This window comes from Oncorhynchus gorbuscha, linkage group LG10 (genome assembly GCF_021184085.1).
Source record: "Oncorhynchus gorbuscha isolate QuinsamMale2020 ecotype Even-year linkage group LG10, OgorEven_v1.0, whole genome shotgun sequence".
Lineage (NCBI taxonomy): Eukaryota > Metazoa > Chordata > Actinopteri > Salmoniformes > Salmonidae > Oncorhynchus > Oncorhynchus gorbuscha.
The window spans coordinates 11,311,762-11,337,615 of record NC_060182.1 but is presented as its reverse complement, the minus strand read 5'-3'; the positions used below and the strand labels follow the sequence as shown (position 1 = coordinate 11,337,615).

Sequence of the window (25,854 nt, the reverse complement as noted above, 5' to 3'; positions counted from 1 at the left end):
GACCCAAAAGCGACTTGGCGAAAACAGAGTATTTAATCCAGTAATAAACTTTACAAAACAAAAAGCATAATACTACTCGTAAAGACGAGAACAGACTGGAGACTTGATCGAGAACTGCCGGTTGCCTCGGGAAGGCACTTGAACCTAGCAGACTCAGACACCTGCTCACCACGCAGCATCTGAGGGAAACACGACACGACAGGGCAAAACATAGACACAGCACGGTGAATTATAGATGAGGATCCGACAGGGCAGGTACGGAAAACAAGGAGTGAAATAGGGACTCTAATCAGGGAAAAGGATCGGGAACAGGTGTGGGAAGACTAAATGATGATTAGGGGAATAGGAACAGCTGGGAGCAGGAACGGAACGATAGAGAGAAGAGAGAGCGAGAGAGTGAGAGAGGGAGGGGGAGAGAGAGGGATAGAAAGAGGGAAAGAACCCAACAAGACCAGCAGAGGGAAACGAATAAAAGGGGAAGCACAGGGACAAGACATGATAATTAATGACAAAACATGACACCCTCCTTCTCCCCCTCCCTCCTTCTCCCCTCTCTCTCTCCCCCTCCCTCCTTCTCCCCCTCTCTCTCTCCCCCTCCCTCCATATCCCCTCCCTCCTTCTCCCTCTCTCTCCCCCTCCTTCTCCCACTCTCTCTCCCCCTCCCTCCTACTCCCCCTCTCTCTCCCCCTCCCTCCTTCTCCCCCTCCATCCTTCTCATTCTCCCCCTCTTTCTCTCTCTCTTTCCCTACTCCCCCCCCTCTCTCTCTGATGAGAGGTGAGGAGAAGTGAGGAGAGGTGAGGAGAAGTGAGGAGAAGTGAGGAGAGGTGAGTTGAGGAGAGGTGAGGAGAAGTGGGGAGAGGTGAGGAGAGGTGAGGAGAAGTGAGGAGAGGTGAGGAGAAGTGAGGAGAGGTGAGTTGAGGAGAGGTGAGGAGAAGTGGGGAGAGGTGAGGAGAGGTGAGGAGAAGTGGGGAGAGGTGAGGAGAGGAGAGGTGAGGAGAAGTGGGGAGAGGTGAGGAGAAGTGATGAGAGGAGAGGTGAGGAGAAGTGAGGAGAGGTGAGGAGAAGTGAGAAGAGGAGAGGTGAAGAGAAGTGAGGAGAGGTGAGGAGAAGTGAGAAGAGGAGAGGTGAGGAGAAGTGAGAAGAGGAGAGGTGAGGAGAAGTGAGGAGAGGTGAGGAGAAGTGAGAAGAGGAGAGGTGAGGAGAAGTGAGAAGAGGAGAGGTGAGGAGAAGTGAGGATAGGAGAGGTGAGGAGAAGTGAGGAGAGGTGAGGAGAAGTGAGATGAGGAGAGGTGAGGAGAAGTGAGAAGAGGAGAGGTGAGGAGTAGTGAGAAGAGGAGAGGTGAGGAGAAGTGAGGAGAGGTGAGGAGAAGTGAGAAGAGGTGAGGAGAAGTGAGAAGAGGAGAGGTGAGGAGAGGAGAGGTGAGGAGAGGTGAGGAGAAGTGAGGAGAGGAGAGGTGAGGAGAGGAGAGGTGAGGAGAAGTGAGGAGCGGTGAGGAGAGGTGAGGTGAGGAGAAGTGAGGAGAGGTGAGGAGAGGTGAGGAGAAGTGAGAAGAGGAGTGGTGAGGAGAGGCGAGGTGAGGAGAAGTGAGGAGAGGTGAGGAGAGGTGAGGAGAAGTGAGAAGAGGAGTGGTGAGGAGAGGCGAGGTGAGGAGAAGTGAGGAGAGGTGAGGAGAGGTGAGGAGAAGTGAGGAGAAGTGAGAAGAGGAGAGGTGAGGAGAGGCGAGGGGAGGAGAAGTGAGGAGAGGTGAGGAGAGGAGAGGAGAGGTGAAGAGAAGTGAGGAGAAGTGAGGAGATATATAAAGGGAGGGAGAATGTCCTCATGGTGTCTGTTCTGGAGAGAGAGGGTGAGGAAGGTGAGGAGAAGTGAGGAGAAGTGAGGAGAGGTGAGGAGAAGTGAGGAGAGGTGAGGAGAGGTGAGGAGAGGAGAAGTGAGGAGAAGTGAGGAGAGGAGAGGTGAGGAGAAGTGAGGAGAGGTGAGGAGAAGTGAGGAGAGGTGAGGAGAGGTGAGGAGAAGTGAGGAGAGGAGAAGTGAGGAGAGGTGAGGAGAAGTGAGGAGAGGTGAGGAGAAGTGAGGAGAAGTGAGGAGAGGTGAGGAGAAGTGAGGAGAGGTGAGGAGAAGTGAGGAGATATATAAAGGGAGGGAGAATGTCCTCAGGGTGTCTGTTCTGGAGAGAGAGGGTGAGGAGGGTGAGGAGAAGTGAGGAGAGGAGAGGTGAGGAGAAGTGAGGAGAGGTGAGGAGAAGTGAGGAGAGGTGAGGAGAAGTGAGGAGAGGTGAGGAGAGGTGAGGAGAAGTGAGGAGAGGTGAGGAGGGTGAGGAGAAGTGAGGAGAGGTGAGGAGGGTGAGGAGAAGTGAGGAGAGGTGAGGAGAGGTGAAGAGAAGTGAGGAGAAGTGAGGAGATATATAAAGGGAGGGAGAATGTCCTCATGGTGTCTGTTCTGGAGAGAGAGGGTGAGGAAGGTGAGGAGAAGTGAGGAGAAGTGAGGAGAGGTGAGGAGAAGTGAGGAGAGGTGAGGAGAGGTGAGGAGAGGTGAGGAGAGGAGAAGTGAGGAGAAGTGAGGAGAGGAGAGGTGAGGAGAAGTGAGGAGAGGTGAGGAGAAGTGAGGAGAGGTGAGGAGAGGTGAGGAGAAGTGAGGAGAGGTGAGGAGAGGTGAGGAGAAGTGAGGAGAGATGAGGAGAAGTGAGGAGAGGTGAGGAGAAGTGAGGAGATATATAAAGGGAGGGAGAATGTCCTCAGGGTGTCTGTTCTGGAGAGAGAGGGTGAGGAGGGTGAGGAGAAGAGAGGTGAGGAGAAGTGAGGAGAGGTGAGGAGAGGTGAGGAGAAGTGAGGAGAGGTGAGGAGAAGTGAGGAGAGGTGAGGAGAGGTGTGGAGAAGTGAGGAGAGGTGAGGAGGGTGAGGAGAAGTGAGGAGAGGTGAGGAGGGTGAGGAGAAGTGAGGAGAGGTGAGGAGAGGTGAGGAGAGGTGAGGAGAGGTGAGGAGATATATAAAGGGAGGGAGAACGTCCTCATGGTGTCTGTTCTGGAGAGAGAGGGTGAGTGTTGCAGTTTGCCAGTGTATCTCATTCGTACGTCCTCTGCTCCAATGCCTCTCCCCCTCCATCCTTCTCCCCCTCTCTCTCTCTCCCCCTCCATCCTTCTCCCCCTCTCTCTCTCTCCCCCTCCATCCTTCTCCCCCTCTCTCTCTCTCCCCCTCCATCCTTCTCCCCCTCTCTCTCCCCCTCCATCCTTCTCCCCCCTCTCTCTCTCTCCCCCTCCATCCTTCTCCCCCTCTCTCTCTCCCCCTCCATCCTTCTCCCCCTCTCTCTCTCTCCCCCTCCATCCTTCTCCCCCTCTCTCTCTCCCCCCTCCATCCTTCTCCCCCTCTCTCTCTCTCCCCCTCCATCCTTCTCCCCCTCTCTCTCTCTCCCCCCATCCATCCTTCTCCCCCTCCATCTCTCTCTCTCCCTCCATCCTTCTCCCCCTCTCTCTCTCTCCCCCTCCATCCTTCTCCCCCTCTCTCTCTCTCCCCCTCCATCCTTCTCCCCCTCTCTCTCTCTCCCCTCCATCCTTCTCCCCCTCTCTCTCTCTCCCCCTCCATCCTTCTCCCCCTCTCTCTCTCTCCCCTTCCATCCTTCTCCCCCTCCATCCTTCTCCCCCTCTCTCTCTCCCCCTCCATCCTTCTCCCCCTCTCTCTCTCTCCCCCCTCCATCCTTCTCCCCCTCTCTCTCTCTCCCCCTCCATCCTTCTCCCCCTCTCTCTCTCCCCCTCCATCCTTCTCCCCCTCTCTCTCTCTCCCCCTCCATCCTTCTCCCCCTCTCTCTCTCTCCCCCTCCATCCTTCTCCCCCTCTCTCTCTCTCCCCCTCCATCCTTCTCCCCCTCTCTCTCTCTCCCCCTCCATCCTTCTCCCCCTCTCTCTCTCTCCCCTCCATCCTTCTCCCCCTCTCTCTCTCCCCCCTCCATCCTTCTCCCCCTCTCTCTCTCCCCCTCCATCCTTCTCCCCCTCTCTCTCTCCCCCTCCATCCTTCTCCCCCTCTCTCTCTCTCCCCCTCCATCCTTCTCCCCCTCTCTCTCTCTCCCTCCATCCTTCTCCCCCTCTCTCTCTCCCCCTCCATCCTTCTCCCCCTCTCTCTCTCTCCCCTCCATCCTTCTCCCCCCTCCATCCTTCTCCCCCTCTCTCTCTCTCCCTCCATCCTTCTCCCCCTCTCTCTCTCCCCCTCCATCCTTCTCCCCCTCTCTCTCTCCCCCTCCATCCTTCTCCCCCTCTCTCTCTCCCCCTCCATCCTTCTCCCCCTCTCTCTCTCCCCCTCCATCCTTCTCCCCCTCTCTCTCTCCCCCTCCATCCTTCTCCCCCTCTCTCTCTCTCCCCCTCCATCCTTCTCCCCCTCTCTCTCTCTCCCCCTCCATCCTTCTCCCCCTCTCTCTCTCTCCCCCTCCATCCTTCTCCCCCTCTCTCTCTCTCCCCCTCCATCCTTCTCCCCCTCTCTCTCTCTCCCCCTCCATCCTTCTCCCCCTCTCTCTCTCTCCCCCCCTGAAAGGAGATTTATAGAGCAGAGACTTGAGACCGTCTCCGGTGACTTTGTGCTCAAAACTGTGTCGTCACTTTGTTAAATGCACTTTAAATAAATTGTGATTTGACTCCAAGTAACTACTGCTACTCAGATGAACTGTGATACTGCTGAGCATCGCCACAGATCACGACCATCTTCAAATGCTCCACTGTTCCTCCAGCTCTCATTCTCTAGTGAGGGTACTGTCAGTTAATAATAGAGGAGTTTCCCAGACCCTCGTCTGGGATCCATTAAACTAACATGGATGGATGGACAGGGACATTCCTGAGCAGCAGCTTTGTCCCTGCACTCATTAAGCCAGACAATGGCAAAGATTGTCATTCGTTGCCACTGGCCTTCTCCTTCAGGCTCACATCCACTCGACTAATGACTGTCCTGAGTGGCCCTCCCCTGGGAGACACTGAGCCACAGGCCCCTGGCCGATCCTGGATTACACAGGGGTTAGCAGGGGTAAACATCAGGACAACCAGAACCACTGCAATACCACAACCTCACCATCTATCTCTGTCACATCCACACACACACACACACACACACACACACACACACACACACACACACACACACACACACACACACACACACACACACACACACACACACACACACACACACACACACACACACACACACACACACACACACACACACACACACACACACACACACACACACACACACGTGTCTTGTTCTTCTATCGTTGTGGGGACCTAAAATGAGTTTCCATTCAAAATCCTATTTTCCCTAACCCCTAAACCTAAACCTTACCCTTACCATAACCCTAAACCTAACTCTAACTCTAAACCGAACCACTAACCCTTACCCTAATTCTAATCCTAGCCCTAACTCCTGAATTTAAAATAGCCTTTGACCTCATGGGGATGTGGGAAATATCCCCACAAGGGAGAATTTGTCTTTGTTTTACAGTCCTTGTGGGGACTTTAGGGGATTTTAGGTCCCAACAAGGATAGAAGAACCAACCCACTCAACCCATACCCGATCTAACCAACACACACACAGGTGCACACACACCAGCCGCGAACCACCTGAGCAGAAAGGAGCAGGACAGGAAGGAAGAGTTTGGACTTAGGCAGGCTGGACACTGTGCTCCCCACCACTGAGCACTTGTCCATCCTGCCGGCTGAGCCTCCCAGTCAGTCTGCTGGGCCTGAGTCATGGGGGACCCTTTTAACTGCAACACCAACCAGCAATATAGAGACAAAGGAATGTCCAGAGTTAACCCTTTCCACTGTCTGTGAGAGATAACAACAAGCCTCTAACTACAGAGGGGTGCCTGGCTGAGCACCTCAGCCACTGTATTGACTGAGCTGCATGACAACTGGGTGTGAACAAGGTTAGTCACTCAGACCCACTGTGTGTGTGAGTGTGTGTGTGGCTGTATCCAAACATTCTTCTGACACATACAAAGGAAATCCCTCCTTGAAGAGTCTTTTGTTTGTGAACCTGGCAGGTGAAAAACCTTTGGCCGATTGTTAATTGAAAATACTAAACCATGAAGCCTTCATTAGAAGTCTCGTTCTGTACGGGCAGTCGGAAATGGTCCATGACAACTCTTCATGCTGAGAGGAAAAGGTGAGGAGGAGAGGACAGGAGAGAGGACAGGAGAGGATACGAGAGGACAGGAGAAGACAGGAGAGGATACGAGAGGACGGGAGAAGACAGGAGAGGATACGAGAGGACAGGAGAAGACATGAGAGGATACGAGAGGACAGGAGAGAGGACAGGAGAGGATACGAGAGGACAGGAGAAGACAGGAGAGGATACGAGAGGACAGGAGAGAGGACAGGAGAGGATACGAGAGGACAGGAGAAGACAGGAGAGGATACGAGAGGACAGGAGAAGACAGGAGAGGATACGAGAGGACAGGAGAGAGGACAGGAGAGGATACGAGAGGACAGGAGATGACAGGAGAGGATACGAGAGGACAGGAGAAGACAGGAGAGGATACGAGAGGACAAGAGAAGACAGGAGAGGATACGAGAGGACAGGAGAGAGGACAGGAGAGGATACGAGAGGACATGAGGAGACAGGAGAGGATACGAGAGGACAGTAGAAGACAGGAGAGAGGACAGGAGAGGATACGAGAGGACAGGAGAAGACAGGAGAGGATACGAGAGGACAGTAGAAGACAGGAGAGGATACGAGAAGATAGGAGAGAGGACAGGAGAGGATACGAGAGGACAGGAGAAGACAGGAGAGGATACGAGAGGACATGAGGAGACAGGAGAGGACAGGAGAAGACATGAGAGAGGACAGGAGAGGAAACGAGAGGACAGGAGAGGAAACAAGAGGACAGGAGAAGACAGGAGAGAGGACAGGAGGAGGAAACGAGAGGACAGGAGAGGATAGGACAAGACAGGACAGGAGAGGACAGGCTATATGTCTGTGTGATATAGTTTCTCATTAGGTTTTTCTCATCAAACAGCAGAACATATCAACACCATGCGTATCAACAGTCCTCTTACTCCCCTGTCAACACCACTACCCAGCCAGCCGCCACTCCAACTCCGTTACCATGGAGAAGTCAATTATTCTAAATCTCTTTGAGACATGTTGCAGCAGGGTGCTGATCCAACACATACTGTGAGAAGGTTTCCTCCCCTCCAACCTCTTATATAAATCACAGGAAAGAGACGCAGGGCTGACAACAGAGGCTTTCCCCCGATCCTTCCTTTACACGCAGAGACATTTCTCAAGCCCCCCCAGGAGCAACTATGTAGAGGTGGAGAGTGTTTGTTATGAAGATTACACTTCCATTTAGATCAACCAGAGGGATAGAGACAGAGAGAGATAGAGAGAGACAAACACCATTGTAAATACAACCCATATTTATACTTAATTATTTTCCCTTGTGTACTTTAACCATTTGTACATTGTTACAACACTAATTGTGATATGACATTATTGTTTTGAAACTTCTGTACGTGTAATGTTTACTGTTTGCATTGTTTTTTCACTTTTGTATATTATCTACCTCACTTGCTTCGTAAGAAGCATTTCAAGGTCCTGGAGTGGCCTAGTCAGTCTCCAGATAATATAATATAATATATGCCATTTAGCAGACGCTTTTATCCAAAGCGACTTACAGTCATGTGTGCATACATTCTACGTGTGGGTGGTCCCGGGGATCGAACCCACTACCCTGGCGTTACAAGCCCAGCAACAGCCCCAAAACATCACTGCTCTAGAGGAGATTTGCATGGAGGAATGGGCCAAAATACCAGCAACAGTGTGTGACAACCTTGTGAAAACTTACAGAAAACGTTTGACCTCTGTCATTGCCAACAAAGGGTATATAACAAAGTATTGAGATAAACTTGTGTTATTGACCAAATACTTATTTTCCACCATAATTTGCAAATAAATTTATAAAAAATCCTACAATGTGATTTTCTGGATTTTTTTTTCTCATTTTGTCTGTCCTAGTTGAAGTGTATCAATGATGAAAAAAACAGGCCTCTCTCATCTTTTTAAGTGGGAGAACTTCCACAATTGGTGGCTGACTAAATACTTTTTTGCCCCACTGTATACAAAAGTGAAATGAACAATAAAAATGAACAGTAAACATTGCACATACGCTCACTTTGAGTCCAGTCAGAGGAATACCATTAGAGTGCCTTTAGAGGGGAGGGGGGCTGCAGGGAGGCCCACAGCAGGCCGTGGTGGTTGGCCGTGGCGGTTGGCCGGGGCGGTTGGCCGTGGCGGTTGGCCGGGGCGGTTGGCCGGGGTGGTTGGCCGGGGTGGTTGGCCGGGGTAGTAGAAGGTAGTAGAGCTTGGCGATACGGACAAAAATCCATATTGTGATAAATAGCCTGAATTGATGTCAGAATGATAAATAGAAAGCTAATTTTATAACATGAATGTGCATCACTGTTTTTATTTTGTTATCATTTTAACTACTACTACAGGTTTCATGGTTGTAGCCATCATTGGTTCCATTAACAATCACTTATATTACAAAACTCGTGTCATTTCAAACTTGACATTTCTCTAGTACAGGCTACGTACTGTACTGAATGACACTCACCAAGATGCCTACAATAAGTGATCGGTGTCTAGAAGGCAGCCGGGGATACAGTGCCTGCTGGACCATAATGCTGATAATGTCATGAAAGATTCAACCCAATTTTAACATTTAACAAACGTAACATTCAACTCTTGACCTTTTCTTCTACTAAAAGGTGAAAACAATCAGCAGGTGAAGTTTAGGGTGAGGGCATTGTAGTGTCAGCAGTGACTGAAATGTTGCTTGGTACTTTCTAGCTATTCACCAGGAAGCAGGCAGTTAGATAACACATCATCTCCGTGTATACAGCCTATTCCTCATCACAATGTGGGCTAGGAGCCCCAAAAAAATAAAAATAAATCATGTATACAGCATTCATTACCTTCCATTTGGATTAGAACATAAACAGCAACCCTGGCATGGGCCTTCAAGTCATGACCCAGGAGTAGAGTCAATGTAGCACACGTCCTAGCTACGTTAATGAGCTGAGACCCTGAATCACGGCCCGTCTTTAATGAGCAGGCGTTTTTACTGACTGCTACTCTGTGACCCTAAGGAACACAACGCCAGGGACACAGGCCAGTTAGACCAGTTAAATACAGGGAGTGAAATCCACCCAACCACAGACAAGCACCTACTGGGTAGCGGTAAAAACCAAACGGAGAGGGATGGGCGCCAAGGGGTTTGGACTGCAGGAGTATTTTGGGGAATGTTATTAAGGCAACTGAAGTTTTTGTGGAAATATCTACTCATTAGAACAGTGTTTCTCAACTCCAGTCCTCAAATAACCCCAACAGCACACAAGCACACCTGATTCAACTTGTCAACTAATCCTCAAGCCCACAATGAGTTGAATAAGGTGAATTCAAATCAAATCCAAATTAAATCTCATTTTATTGGTTGTATACATATATGGGAAACACTGTATCAGAGTAACATTAGACCCAGTGTTGGGGATCACTGTTCTACTGTACCACTCCCTGCCTGTTCTCACCCTACCACTATGGGGATCACTGTTCTACTGTACCACTCCCTGCCTGTTCTCACCCTACCACTATGGGGATCACTGTTCTACTGTACCACTCCCTGCCTGTTCTCACCCTACCACTATGGGGATCACTGTTCTACTGTACCACTCCCTGCCTGTTCTCACCCCTACCACTATGGGGATCACTGTTCTACTGTACCACTCCCTGCCTGTTCTCACCCTACCACTATGGGGATCACTGTTCTACTGTACCACTCCCTGCCTGTTCTCACCCTACCACTATGGGGATCACTGTTCTACTGTACCACTCCCTGCCTGTTCTCACCCTACCACTATGGGGATCACTGTTCTACTGTACCACTCCCTGCCTGTTCTCACCCTACCACTATGGGGATCACTGTCCTACTGTACCACTCCCTGCCTGTTCTCACCCTACCACTATGGGGATCACTGTTCTACTGTACCACCCCCTGCCTGTTCTCACCCTACCACTATGGGGATCACTGTTCTACTGTACCACTCCCTGCCTGTTCTCACCCTACCACTATGGGGATCACTGTTCTACTGTACCACTCCCTGCCTGTTCTCACCCTACCACTATGGGGATCACTGTTCTACTGTACCACTCCCTGCCTGTTCTCACCCTACCACTATGGGGATCACTGTTCTACTGTACCACTCCCTGCCTGTTCTCACCCTACCACTATGGGGATCACTGTTCTACTGTACCACTCCCTGCCTGTTCTCACCCTACCACTATGGGGATCACTGTCCTACTGTACCACTCCCTGCCTGTTCTCACCCTACCACTATGGGGATCACTGTTCTACTGTACCACTCCCTGCCTGTTCTCACCCTACCACTATGGGGATCACTGTCCTACTGTACCACTCCCTGCCTGTTCTCACCCTACCACTATGGGGATCACTGTTCTACTGTACCACTCCCTGCCTGTTCTCACCCTACCACTATGGGGATCACTGTTCTACTGTACCACTCCCTGCCTGTTCTCACCCTATGGGGATCACTGTTCTACTGTACCACTCCCTGCCTGTTCTCACCCTACCACTATGGGGATCACTGTTCTACTGTACCACTCCCTGCCTGTTCTCACCCTACCACTATGGGGATCACTGTTCTACTGTACCACTCCCTGCCTGTTCTCACCCTACCACTATGGGGATCACTGTTCTACTGTACCACTCCCTGCCTGTTCTCACCCTACCACTATGGGGATCACTGTTCTACTGTACCACTCCCTGCCTGTTCTCACCCCCAACCACTATGGGGATCACTGTTCTACTGTACCACTCCCTGCCTGTTCTCACCCTACCACTATGGGGATCACTGTTCTACTGTACCACTCCCTGCCTGTTCTCACCCTACCACTATGGGGATCACTGTTCTACTGTACCACTCCCTGCCTGTTCTCACCCTACCACTATGGGGATCACTGTTCTACTGTACCACTCCCTGCCTGTTCTCACCCTACCACTATGGGGATCACTGTTCTACTGTACCACTCCCTGCCTGTTCTCACCCCTACCACTATGGGGATCACTGTTCTACTGTACCACTCCCTGCCTGTTCTCACCCTACCACTATGGGGATCACTGTTCTACTGTACCACTCCCTGCCTGTTCTCACCCTACCACTATGGGGATCACTGTTCTACTGTACCACTCCCTGCCTGTTCTCACCCTACCACTATGGGGATCACTGTCCTACTGTACCACTCCCTGCCTGTTCTCACCCTACCACTATGGGGATCACTGTTCTACTGTACCACTCCCTGCCTGTTCTCACCCTACCACTATGGGGATCACTGTTCTACTGTACCACTCCCTGCCTGTTCTCACCCTACCACTATGGGGATCACTGTTCTACTGTACCACTCCCTGCCTGTTCTCACCCTACCACTATGGGGATCACTGTTCTACTGTACCACTCCCTGCCTGTTCTCACCCTACCACTATGGGGATCACTGTCCTACTGTACCACTCCCTGCCTGTTCTCACCCTACCACTATGGGGATCACTGTTTAGCCACGTTGACTCAAACCTAATATAGCCTACAGATATACAACAACAACAACAAGAATGCAAACAATTGCACACGTGCACATAAAGGAGTGTGCACATGAACCCACACAGTTACTTTCCATCAACTATCCAAAAACCAGCATTCTAGGGCTCCCGTGTGATGCAACGGTCTAAGGCACTGCATCTCAGTTCAAGAGGTGTCACTACAGTCCTTGGTTCGAATCCAGGCTGTATCACATCCGGATGTGATTGGGAGTCCCATAAGACGATGCACTGCGTTGTCCAGGTTTGGCCAGGGTAGGCTGTCATTGTAAATAACAATTTGTTCTTAAAACTGACTTGCCTAGTTAAATAAAGGTTAAATAAATAAAATAAACACAGACTCAGCTGTGAAGGACTAAAGGTCTTTTGACAACATCTAAAATGGACATTGATGAAGTCCACAATGGTCAGTTCTCTCTGATTCATCCTGCAGGCGGTGGCCCAACAATCCAGCTTTTCAGCCCAAACTCCCAGTCAGCACATAGTGACCCCAACCAGTAAAAACAGAGCCACATACCTGGCGTGTCGGGGCTCAGACGGATACAAACAGAACAGTTGGACGGAGAGGAGAACCATACGAGAGAGAGACATTATAGAAAAATCTACAACAGCAGAGGCCTCAGCCAGCAGTAACCACAACGCCACCAATGCTACACAATGTCATTATGGCTGTCCATCATGTGTCATCTCCAGCCATAACTGTCTGTATATCTAAGTGAAGATGATTGTTGTCTGCCCGCATCAGGATAGCTTTATTCAACCATTTTTTTTAAACCTGGCAAGTCAGTTAAGAACAAATTCTTATTTTCAATGGCGGCCTAGGAACAGTGGGTTAACTACCTGTTCAGGGGCAGAACGACAGATGTGTACCTTGTCAGCTCGGGGATTTGAACTTGCAACCTTCCGGTTACTAGTCCAACACTCTAACCACTAGGCTACCCTGCCACCTCTACACTCTAACCACTAGGCTACCCTGCCAACCCCACACTCTAACCACTAGGCTACCCTGCCACCTCTACACTCTAGTCACTAGGCTACCCTGCCACCTCTACACTCTAACCACTAGGCTACCCTGCCACCTCTACACTCTAACCACTAGGCTACCCTGCCACCTCTACACTCTAACCACTAGGCTACCCTGCCACCTCTACACTCTAACCACTAGGCTACCCTGCCACCTCTACACTCTAACCACTAGGCTACCCTGCCACCTCTACACTCTAACCACTAGGCTACTCTGCCACCTCTACACTCTAACCACTAGGCTACCCTGCCACCTCTACACTCTAACCACTAGGCTACCCTGCCGTCCCTACACTCTAACCACTAGGCTACCCTGCCGTCCCTACACTCTAACCACTAGGCTACCCTGCCACCTCTACACTCTAACCACTAGGCTACCCTGCCATCTCTACACTCTAACCACTAGGCTACCCTGCCACCTCTACACTCTAACCACTAGGCTACCCTGCCATCTCTACACTCTAACCACTAGGCTACCCTGCCGTCCCTACACTCTAACCACTAGGCTACCCTGCCACCTCTACACTCTAACCACTAGGCTACCCTGCCACCTCTACACTCTAACCACTAGGCTACCCTGCCACCTCTACACTCTAACCACTAGGCTACCCTGCCGTCCCTACACTCTAACCACTAGGCTACCCTGCCACCTCTACACTCTAACCACTAGGCTACCCTGCCACCTCTACACTCTAACCACTAGGCTACCCTGCCATCTCTACACTCAAACCACTAGGCTACCCTGCCGTCCCTACACTCTAACCACTAGGCTACCCTGCCACCTCTACACTCTAACCACTAGGCTACCCTGCCACCTCTACACTCTAACCACTAGGCTACCCTGCCACCTCTACACTCTAACCACTAGGCTACTCTGCCACCTCTACACTCTAACCACTAGGCTACCCTGCCGTCCCTACACTCTAACCACTAGGCTACCCTGCCGTCCCTACACTCTAACCACTAGGCTACCCTGCCGTCCCTACACTCTAACCACTAGGCTACCCTGCCACCTCTACACTCTAACCACTAGGCTACCCTGCCACCTCTACACTCTAACCACTAGGCTACCCTGCCACCTCTACACTCTAACCACTAGTCTACCCTGCCACCTCTACACTCTAACCACTAGGCTACCCTGCCACCTCTACACTCTAACTACTAGGCTACCCTGCCACCTCTACACTCTAACCACTAGGCTACCCTGCCACCTCTACACTCTAACCACTAGGCTACCCTGCCACCTCTACACTCTAACCACTAGGCTACCCTGCCACCTCTACACTCTAACCACTAGGCTACCCTGCCACCTCTACACTCTAACCACTAGGCTACCCTGCCACCTCTACACTCTAACCACTAGGCTACCCTGCCAAGCCTGTTGTACACTCTACACTCTAACCACTAGGCTACCCTGCCACCTCTACACTCTAACCACTAGGCTACCCTGCCGTCCCATAGATCATTCATTGTAATGATGGACAAACACAAGTAGTGGAGGATGTGTGTGGGTGACTGAAGACGTCAGAACCTAACACTATTTATTTCAGTAATGCTCCTGTTCACCCGGGATACCCATGGGTGGGGTGGGAGGGGGAGGGAGACGGGACAGGGGAGATGGGGGTGGGGGAGACGGGACGTTTGAAATTAGTTTGTTCAAATCATTGACTACATGTTATTGTCTTAGACTGTGTTTATTGTTTATATGGTAATAACAATTTGCGTTTGACAAATGTTTGTTCTTTTTCATTTCCATAGCACAACATTTGCATTTCAAATAAAGAGAACATTTAAATTTGAGGCACGCAAAGGGAAACCGAGACAATACGTTTTCCTATAAGGTTTGAGTAATGTAAAACTTAATCTCCAGACTATAGTCAACTTCAAGCCTGTTGTATTTTGCATTTCAAATAAAGAGAACATTTAAATTTGAGGCACGCAAAGGGAAACCGAGACAATACGTTTTCCTATAAGGTTTACTGCAGCACAGCAGACAGTGGAAATCATCAACCAGCAGAAGTGAGAAGCGGCAACACGAGGATCAACAGCAAAAACGAGTCACATTATATCGGTGAGGTGGGGGGAGACGGGGGTGGGGGAGACGGGGCAGGGGAGATGGGGGGGGAGACGGGACAGGGGAGATGGGGGGAGACGGGGGGGACAGGGAGATGGGGGGAGACGGGGACGGGACAGGGGAGACGGGGCAGGGGGGAGATGGGGGGGAGACGGGGGGGGAGACGGGACAGGGGAGATGGGGGGTGGGGGGAGACGGGGCAGGGGAGATGGGGGGAGACGGGGAGACGGGACGGGACAGGGAGATGGGGGGGAGACGGGACAGGGGAGATGGGGGAGATGGGGGGGGGGGGAGACGGGGGAGACGGGGGGGGGGAAGACGGGACAGGGGAGATGGGGGGGAGATGGGGGGACAGGGACGGGACAGGGGAGACGGGGGTGGGGGGAGACGGGGCAGGGGAGATGGGGGGGGGAGAGACGGGACAGGGGAGATGGGGGGACGGGGGGAGGGAGATGGGGAGACGGGACAGGGGGGGGGGGAGATGGGGGGAGGGGGACAGGGATAGAGACGGGGGGAGACGGGGAGACGGGACAGGGAGAGGGGGGAGATGGGGGGGGGGAGACGGGGGGGGGGGGAGAGGGGGAGACAGGGGAGATGGGGGGGAGACGGGGAGACGGGACAGGGAGATGGGGGAAGACGGGGGGGGGATGACGGGACAGGGGAGATGGGGGGAGGGGACGGGAGGGGAGATGGGGGGACGGGACAGGGGAGATGGGGGGAGACGGGGGGGGAGATGGGGGGAGACGGGGGGTGGGGACAGGGGAGATGGGGGGGGAGACAGGGGAGACGGGACAGGGAGACGGGGGGTGACGGGACAGGGGGGGGAGATGGGGGGGGACGGGACAGGGGAGATGGGGGGAGACGGGGGGGAGGGGAGGGGACGGGGGCACAGGGGAGACGGGACAGGGGGGAGATGATGGGGGGAGACGGGGAGACAGGGGGAGATGGGGGGGGGATGGGGGGAGAGACGGGACAGGGGAGATGGGGGGGGGGGACAGGGGAGATGGGGGGGACGGGACAGGGGGATGGGGGGGACGAGACGGGACGGGTTGTAAAACATGTACCTTTTCCACAAATGAAAACTCTTTCCAGTATCACTATAGACCATATTGAATACTTAGTATAATAGTAATAGTATAATAGTATAGTTCGTATAGTATAGTTAGTATAATAGTATAGTTAGTATAATAGTATAGTTAGTATAATAGTAATAGTATAATAGTAGTTAGTATAATAGTACTAGTTAGTATAATAGTAATAGTATAATAGTATAGTTAGTATAATAGTACTAGTTAGTATAATAGTAATAGTATAATAGTATAGTTAGTATAATAGTATAGTTAGTATAATAGTATAGTTAGTATAATAGTATAGTTAGTATAGTATAGTTATAATAGTATAATAATAGTATAGTTAGTATAATAGTAATAGTATAATAGTATAGTTAGTATAATAGCATAGTTAGTATAATAGTATAGTTAGTATAATAGTATAGTTAGTATAATAGTACTAGTTAGTATAATAGTAATAGTGCTATGGAACATGCATGTGTTTTTTTATTTGTGTTTTTACTTTGGTAGCGGAACCAAGCTATTTGTAGAAACATCTGCCAAGATTCAAGAGACGAAACTGATCATTAAAATCAGACCACAATCATACAATCCAACTCTGGCTTCCACAGCACAATAAAACATAGTTAATGCTTCCATGGCCTCCATTTGCTCACTGTCTTCACAATGTGTAACTTGGACTCCCTTCAAGTGTGATTATATATATAGTACTCACACATCTCTGTTATTATATATATAGTACTCACACATCTCTGGTATTATATATATAGTACTCACACATCTCTGTTATTATATATATAGTACTCACACATCTCTGTTATTATATATATAGTACTCACACATTTCTGTTATTATATATATAGTACTCACACATCTCTGTTATTATATATATAGTACTCACACATCTCTGTTATTATATATAGTACTCACACATCTCTGGTATTATATATATAGTACTCACACATCTCTGTTATTATATATATAGTACTCACACATCTCTGTTATTATATATATAGTACTCACACATCTCTGTTATTATATATATAGTACTCACACATCTCTGTTATTATATATATAGTACTCACACAACTCTGTTATTATATATATATATAGTACTCACACAACTCTAGTCAGTAAGAGCAATACACTGCTCTATCCACTGCACTCATCAACTGATTACAGGCTAACAAATTCATCTAAACTACCCCAATCATTATATGTCTTTATATAAATGGGATATAGCATGAGGCCAACACTAAACAGCTAATCGAGTCTAGTCAGTTGAACTAAAATATGAATAAAATACGTCCACGCCGGTCCTGGTGATGGTTGCCATTATGCTGGACACATGGAAGTCGGGATGGGAAGTGACTGACTGAGCGGCAGATTGACTGACACAGCACCAGAGGGAAAGCATGCTGGACCATGTGTAACTAACCAGCCCTCTCCTGTAGCGTTCAGCATCTGTTCACCGACATGCATGCCGGTCAAGACCAGGCATGTTTCCCCCCAGACTAGCCCATGAATCCATTGTAAAAACCTTGGATCTCGTGTTTGAACGTTGAAGTTGCCCAGAGGCATGGTTTTACACACCGATAAGGAACAGTGTAATAATAATATAATAATAGACCCTAGTGTAGTTATTGGACAGGCATGCAGTGTTTTAGGCTGACTTTCTCTTGAAAAGAAGGACTACATCCGTAATGAATACAATATATTGATCCAGAACAATCAAATACTTATTGAAATGGGAAAACATTTCACCTCAGTTTGTATGTCTTCTTGGTGTCCTTCATTTCAAGCTTTTTATTCGTTTGAAATTAGTTTGTTCAAATCCTTGACTACATGTTATTGTCTTAGACTGTGTTTATATGGTAACAACGATTTGCGTTTTGACAAATGTTTGTTCTTTTTCATTTCCATAGCATACCATTTGCATTTCAAATAAAGGGAACATTTTAAATTTGAGGCACGCAAAGGGAAACCGAGACAATACGTTTTCCTATAAGGTTTGAGTAATGTAAAACTTAATCTCCAGACTATAGTCAACTTCAAGCCTGTATTATTTTACTGCAGCACAGCAGACAGTGGAAATCATCAACCAGCAGAAGTGAGAAGCGGCAACACGAGGATCAACAGCAAAAACGAGTCACATTATATCGGTCTAGTTTCGTTCACCAAGAGAAACACAAAGTTACATGCATTGACAATACACTGTACAGTAAATAGTAACTTGCATACCTTGTTTCGGCCATCTTCCTCACATTGTATGAGCAAAAAGTTGGAGTAAGAGTTGCATTGTAGTAGATTTCCCACTAGTTGAAACTATGTATGTGCGTTTCCACGTAACTAGAGCACAGTACTGCCTCACCCCTGCCCTGTCTGTGTGCAAGTCAGTACAGCACACACACCCCTCCACGAAACTCCACCATGGTCATGGTTTATATGTAATCTGATCCCCAACGGACTGTATTTAACTGCGCGGTATACTACAAAGCAGCTTGAATGAGTTAGCCAGCTAACTTGCCTAAATATTCTGAAATATATATATATATATATTAGAATGATAAGTTTTAAATGTGCATGGTCTTATTGACTCAACAATCAAAAACACATATCTAAGTTAAGCTTTCTTAATGAATCAGAAAATCAATAGTTATGTCTGGTTGCTTATCAAAGTTATCTAGCTAACTCATGGAATTTGCTTTGTAGTATACCCCTCTGTTTTCCCTCTGCATTGGGGTACCGAGTGATGATCTTGGTGTCAACATGATCCAATACACCCACCTAGTGCTGAGACAGAAGTATACATCCCAGACTCATGTTGACTGTCACCCCAGATCCAATTGTGTCCAAAAGTTTGGATCAGTGTCTATTTATTAAATTAACTGTTTGGGAAATCATTCTTCAATGTGTACCAACACATTTATCAAGATATTTACTTTTCACCAAAGCTTCCAAAGCTGAAAGAACCAGTGAAACCTGTTGGCTGAATATGGAACAAGATCAAATGTATGGTTTGTCAGAACCCAGACAAATATGTTATACAGTACATCAATGTCCCAATAAGAAATAGGCATGTATGGTATTGGTAACAGAGTCCCAATCAAGGATTGCAGGTCTGAACATGTCAAATAAACACAACCCAGACTAAGTGAAGAGGAGGAAACCTTGGCATTCAACACTTTATTCACAAACTAGTTACAGCTATCAACTGTTCACTGGAAACCAAAATATATGCACGATAAACCCATGGAACTACAAAAGGCATCGTTATGATAAAACCCTCTCTTTTTTTTGTCCACATACAGTAGTCCATTTCAAAGTGCTAATAAAAAGTACTGTTGCTTATTTTTTTCCAGGGGGAGAAGGGACTTGTTTTACCTCGTTTCCTGGTAAATTGAGGGTGGAAAGATTCCTTCTGCTCCAGGGTATTCACATCAGAAGACTACTTAAACATCGGTGCAGTGTATGGCGGCAGGTAGCCTAGCAGCTAGTACATTTGACCAGTAACCGCAAGGTCGATATTTTGAATCCCCGTAAAAAACAAGATGAAAAATCTGTTGATCTGCACATGAGCAAGTCACTCAACCCAAATTGCTCCAGGTTCCCGGTCAATAACGACAGATCCCTGGCCACGAACCCACTGTCAGGGGGAGTAAGGATATGCTAAATTCCCATTACCAAACTTGTACAAGTTACCCACTTGTACATGCAGTGAAACAGGACAAATATAAGCACCCACTATTTGACCCTTTTGATGAAGCGCTGTCTGATAGGTAATATCTGTTTATTATAAAATATATTTTAACATTTACATTAATCGCAAAAAACCTACATTCAAATACACACAGCAATTGTATATATATGTTGAGACCCCAATAGCACCATGTATAGCGAACAAATCTACTGTTATAAAGAATGCAGCATTTGTTAAATACATTTATTTTTCCATGTATTTTTATTTATAAGAGAAACACGTGTAACTACAGTCTTTAGTCCATGAAGTTACGGCCGATCGTGACTGTGTCGACTTGTTTTACAAGCCAGCATGTGTCTGAGTATCTCTAAGTGGTATTAGGCAGAATAAACTGCCAGGGTTGCTGTATAAGGTGAGTGGGTCATGAAACCTGTGTCCCGCCCATCTCTGGGACACATCGGCTTGTAAATCAAGCACACCTTTTCTCTCTGAAGCCTTTGATGACATCAGAGAGAGGTAGTGGGGCGCGTTCCTCGGCCCAGCCATTGGATAGTTATTTTACATATCAGCTAACCATATCATATGTCCTAGCAATCTGGTGCCCTGACAGCACAGTCGATGACCTAGCACACAACCATTGGTTGATACATGCAACAACGTCTTAGCAGGGGAACTCAACTGTGGACTGATGACTTCATGAAACAGACTTCCTGGATGAACCAACCAGACTGGACAAGTCAGGTTTACACATAGAGATGTATAAGGATAATTACATAGAAATAACCTGTTTTTGCATGGACATTGCCATTGATGGCTTCCAGGCATTTTTACAGTAGTCAACTGTGTAGAGATTCGTATGGGGTTGGGAGCGATCAGCCAATAAGCAGAGCATTGTCTTCTTCTTTAAAATGGTTTGCCTAGTTTGTAAATGGCTTCAATCTATGTGACTGCCATCTAGTGGCCACAATAAATGAATGACACTAAATTTGGTTCAGGACTCCAGCACTGCAGGATGCGATAAGACACCTATATTAGTTTACACCTTTTTTTTATCTAAAGAAGAAGAAAACAGACTATTTTAAAATGGAAATGGCTTCAGTTGTGCTGCCCATACTGTCACAGACACCATAATGGGACAGCTACAATGCTGTGATCTCTATACGTCTCAGTGGGTTCACATCATTGGACTCTCTCAAAACGGTTAATGCCACAGCTACCAAGTTGTAGCGGTAGAGATATTTTCAGTAAAAACTCTTAAATAAGAATAAGAACACAACAAAAGGGAATGCTTTGAATCACATAAATATCAAGTCTCTTGTTTTTCATTACAAACATAGTAGAACTCAAATAAGCTGCAACACTGAAAAGATTATGGCACTTCGATGACACGTAGTCCCAGTTCCTACCTGCACTCCAACCCAAACCCCGGCCTCCTCGTGTCGGTTTGACCGACCAAACTAAAAGGCAAGTTCCACAGCACTCTAACTCAAAGTGTGTGTGTGTGTGTGTGTGTGTGTGTGTGTGTGTGTGTGTGTGTGTGTGTGTGTGTGTGTGTGTGTGTGTGTGTGTGTGTGTGTGTGTGTGTGTGTGTGTGTGTGTGTGTGTGTGTGTGTGTGTGTGTGTGTGTGTGTGTGTGTGTGTGTGTGTGTCACTGAACCTCATAATTGATCATCTGCATTTTGTGGAATTAAGTGTTTTCAAAAATGACTTAGTAACACATTGGTTAAAAAAAAGCCTTAATCAATGTGCCACATACAGGTAGTCAGCACAGGGGGGTGGAACCAGCACCAATTCATACACCCCTTAGTAAAAACTAACAAAGTCAAATACACATATAAAATACACAATCTTTTTTCAAAGAATCCAATGAATATCAAAAAGCAATCAACTTTATTTTCCTCTCATATTCCCAAAGCTCCCCAAAAACAAAAAACAAAGCAAAGTAACATCCTGCATTAGGAAAATAATCATGGGCTGCTGCTGCTGTGTTCGCTCATAAAGAATCATGGGCTGCTGCTGTGTTCGCTCATAAAGAATCATGGGCTGCTGCTGTGTTGGCTCATAAAGAATCATGGGCTGCTGCTGTGTTCGCTCATAAAGAATCATGGGCTGCTGCTGTGTTCGCTCATAAAGAATCATGGGCTGCTGCTGTGTTCGCTCATAAAGAATCATGGGCTGCTGCTGTGTTCGCTCATAAAGAATCATGGGCTGCTGCTGTGTTCGCTCATAAATAATCATGGGCTGCTGCTGTGTTCGCTCATAAATAATCATGGGCTGCTGCTGTGTTCGCTCATAAAGAATCATGGGCTGCTGTTGTGTTCGCTCACAAAGAATCATGGGCTGCTGCTGTGTTCGCTCATAAAGAATCATGGGCTGCTGCTGTGTTCGCTCATAAAGAATCATGGGCTGCTGCTATGTTCGCTCATAAAGAATCATGGTTTGCTGCTGTGTTGGCTCATAAAGAATCATGGGCTGCTGCTGTGTTCGCTCATAAAGAATCATGGGCTGCTGCTGTGTTCGCTCATAAAGAATCATGGGCTGCTGCTATGTTCGCTCATAAAGAATCATGGGCTGCTGCTGTGTTGGCTCATAAAGAATCATGGGCTGCTGCTGTGTTCGCTCATAAATAATCATGGGCTGCTGCTGTGTTCGCTCATAAAGAATCATGGGCTGCTGCTGTGTTCGCTCATAAAGAATCATGGGCTGCTGCTGTGTTCGCTCATAAAGAATCATGGGCTGCTGCTGTGTTCGCTCATAAATAATCATGGGCTGCTGCTGTGTTCGCTCACAAAGAATCATGGGCTGCTGCTGTGTTCGCTCATAAAGAATCATGGGCTGCTGTTGTGTTCGCTCACAAAGAATCATGGGCTGCTGCTGTGTTCGCTCATAAAGAATCATGGGCTGCTGCTGTGTTCGCTCATAAAGAATCATGGGCTGCTGCTATGTTCGCTCATAAAGAATCATGGTTTGCTGCTGTGTTCGCTCATAAAGAATCATGGGCTGCTGCTGTGTTCGCTCATAAAGAATCATGGGCTGCTGCTGTGTTCGCTCATAAAGAATCATGGGCTGCTGCTATGTTCGCTCATAAAGAATCATGGGCTGCTGCTGTGTTCGCTCATAAAGAATCATGGGCTGCTGCTGTGTTCGCTCATAAAGAATCATGGGCTGCTGCTGTGTTCGCTGCTGCTGTGTTCTCTTGGTGAAGTCCGTTGGTGTATTACAGGAAGGGGCCAGCAGTGGGCCATCTGCTGGCCTGGGAAATGGTTGGGGCACTGGAGGACTACAGTCTTGATTAAAGGGACAGGCTCATCCCCATATCAGCCAGGAAGTGCTGCTGTGGCCTGAGGAGGAGGAGGTTGAGAAGCGGGTCTGGGTGGTGGACAGGCCAGAGGTGACATTGTGCTGATTCAGTCTCCCTAAAATCTCAGGTGAGGAGGGGAGACAGAGTGAGAGAGGGGTCTTACAGGCAGTCATACAGGCAACCCGTTCTCAGCTTCCTGAACAAAGTCACTGCACTGACAGTGAGCATGGTTCAGCCTCCACCGGGCCGACCGTCTCCTAAACAACTCTTCCTCCTCCTCTTCATCACCCCTATCCCTGCCCTCCTCATCCTCGTCATGCAGTCTAGGCGGGCCCTCCTCCCCTAACTGGTTGAGGAGAGGTGGGGAGTGGTCCCAGTCTGAGCGGCCCTCCTCAGCTAGGACTGGAGGACAGGAAGAGGAGGAGGAAGAGGAGGAAGAGCGGTGCTCCCCTCCATTCAGCCCCAACGCCTCCCTCAGGACCTCGGCCGCAGCCTCTCTCAGCAGGAGAGCTGGAGTGGCCAGGGTGGTCAGGTAGATGGCTGAGGCTGATTGGTCCGTTGAGGACACCAGGGCGTGGTCTCTTCCTCCTCTGCCCTCCCCGGGAATCAAGTTGCTGCGGCGCCCGTTCGGCTGGTGGTTGAAGTTGCCTAGCATCGTGAACATCCTGTCCACGGTCCAGTCAAAGTTGTCCCAGTCCTCCAGGCTGACGTTGAAATTGAGTTTGAGATCGTACGCGTGCTTGTCAAGTCTGTACAAGGGTTCAAGTTCTGACCAGTCCATTCCCGTTCCTCCTGCACTGGGTGCTTCTGACGGGGCCACTGTCGCCTCCTGGACCCTATCCCTCCCAGCCTTCCCAAATCTGTCCTCTGATGAGACAAGATCACACAGACAAAACAGTGTCATCCACAGCAAACCTCTGTCTCCCATTGTGTCTGTACTCTCCTCATCACCACCACATGAACACTGCTCCCAGTAAACTGGTCCCAGGACAGAGTAGTATTCTATTCTATATGAATGCTTGAATGGGTTCATTCTCTGACATTCACACTAGTTTATGAGGCAGCTACATGGAGAAACAGACAAGACACATGGACAGCAGAGTATCAGAAAGATTGAGAGACATTGTGAGGCACTGCAGTCTTATGAAAAGTGAGAGTCAACCAAGGCAGATGTGCTGGGCGGTGGGGGTGGATGGCGCCCTCTACAGGTAGAGATGATTAGATGACTAAGGCAGATGCGCTGGGCGGTGGGGGTGGATGGCGCCCTCTACAGGTAGAGATGATTAGATGACTAAGGCAGATGCGCTGGGCGGTGGGGGTGGATGGCGCCCTCTACAGGTAGAGATGATTAGATGACTAAGGCAGATGCGCTGGGCGCTGGGCGGTGGATGGCGCCCTCTACAGGTAGAGATGATTAGATGACTAAGGCAGATGCGCTGGGCGGTGGGGGTGGATGGCGCCCTCTACAGGTAGAGATGATTAGATGACTAAGGCAGATGCGCTGGGCGGTGGGGGTGGATGGCGCCCTCTAGAGGTAGAGATGATTAGATGACTAAGGCAGATGCGCTGGGCGGTGGGGATGGATGGCGCCCTCTACAGGTAGAGATGATTAGATGACTAAGGCAGATGCGCTGGGCGGTGGGGATGGATGGCGCCCTCTACAGGTAGAGATGATTAGATGACTAAGGCAGATGCGCTGGGCGGTGGGGGTGGATGGCGCCCTCTACAGGTAGAGATGATTAGATGACTAAGGCAGATGCGCTGGGCGGTGGGGGTGGATGGCGCCCTCTACAGGTAGAGATGATTAGATGACTAAGGCAGATGCGCTGGGCGGTGGGGGTGGATGGCGCCCTCTACAGGTAGAGATGATTAGATGACTAAGGCAGATGCGCTGGTCGGTGGGGGTGGATGGCGCCCTCTACAGGTAGAGATGATTAGATGACTAAGGCAGATGTGCTGGGCGGTGGGGGTGGATGACGCCCTCTACAGGTGACAAGCAACAGGACAGTATGAGATGTGAGCTGCCTAAACCTTGCAGGTTAGAATTATATCCATTCATAGCGACAGACAGGAGAGTGAGACAGACAGGAGAGTGAGACAGACAGGAGAGTGAGACAGACAGGAGAGTGAGACAGTCATGGTTATTAATTAGAACTAGCAGAGAGCAGCAGGCAAGCCTGGAAAAATCCAGAGTTGAAAAAACTAACGAAATGAAAGAGGAACGAAAGAGGGGAAGAAAAAACAAGTTAGAGGTGACTGTTAGAGGAGACTGTTAGAGGTGAGACTGTTAGAGGAGACTGTTAGAGGAGACTGTTAGAGGAGACTGTTAGAGGAGAGAGGTGACTGTTAGAGGTGACTGTTAGAGGTGACTGTTAGAGGAGACTGTTAGAGGAGAGAGAGGTGACTGTTAGAGGAGACTGTTAGAGGTGACTGTTAGAGGAGACTGTTAGAGGAGACTGTTAGAGGAGACTGTTAGAGGTGACTGAGAGGAGACTGTTAGAGGTGACTGTTAGTTAGAGGTGACTGTTAGAGGAGACTGTTAGAGGAGACTGTTAGAGGAGACTGTTAGAGGAGACTGTTAGAGGAGACTGAGGAGACTGTTAGAGGAGACTGTTAGAGGAGACTGTTAGAGGAGACTGTTAGAGGAGACTGTTAGAGGAGACTGTTAGAGGAGACTGTTAGTTAGAGGTGACTGTTAGAGGTGACTGTTAGAGGAGACTGACTGTTAGAGGAGACTGTTAGAGGAGACTGTTAGAGGAGGAGACTGTTAGAGGAGACTGTTAGAGGAGACTGTTAGAGGAGACTGTTAGAGGTGACTGTTAGAGGAGACTGTTAGAGGTGACTGTTAGAGGAGACTGTTAGAGGAGACTGTTAGAGGAGACTGTTAGAGGAGACTGTTAGAGGAGACTGTTAGAGGAGACTGTTAGAGGAGACTGTTAGAGGAGACTGTTAGAGGAGACTGTTAGAGGAGACTGTTAGAGGTGACTGTTAGAGGAGACTGTTAGAGGAGACTGTTAGAGGAGACTGTTAGAGGAGACT

At 48.8% G+C, this 25,854-nt stretch overlaps 2 protein-coding genes across 7 annotated transcripts in view; both read right to left on the bottom strand.

Moving 5' to 3' along the window:
- Positions 1-18,208, bottom strand: part of LOC124045541 (rho GTPase-activating protein 39-like) — a 177,170-nt gene extending 158,962 nt beyond the window's left edge. The window contains exon 1 of the mRNA XM_046364894.1: positions 18,056-18,208. Within this exon, the coding sequence (XP_046220850.1) occupies positions 18,056-18,069 (14 nt within the window). The 5' untranslated portion in view covers positions 18,070-18,208. The remainder of the gene's footprint in view (positions 1-18,055) is intronic.
- A 1,379-nt stretch (positions 18,209-19,587) lies between these two features.
- Positions 19,588-25,854, bottom strand: part of LOC124045539 (extracellular sulfatase Sulf-2-like) — a 367,147-nt gene continuing 360,880 nt past the window's right edge. For 4 of the 6 annotated variants that reach the window (XM_046364888.1, XM_046364889.1, XM_046364887.1 and 1 more), the window contains one exon: positions 19,588-24,798. In XM_046364888.1, the coding sequence (XP_046220844.1) occupies positions 24,750-24,798 (49 nt within the window). In that variant the 3' untranslated portion in view covers positions 19,588-24,749. The remainder of the gene's footprint in view (positions 24,799-25,854) is intronic. The other 2 variants (XM_046364890.1, XM_046364892.1) reach the window with 1 other exon arrangement.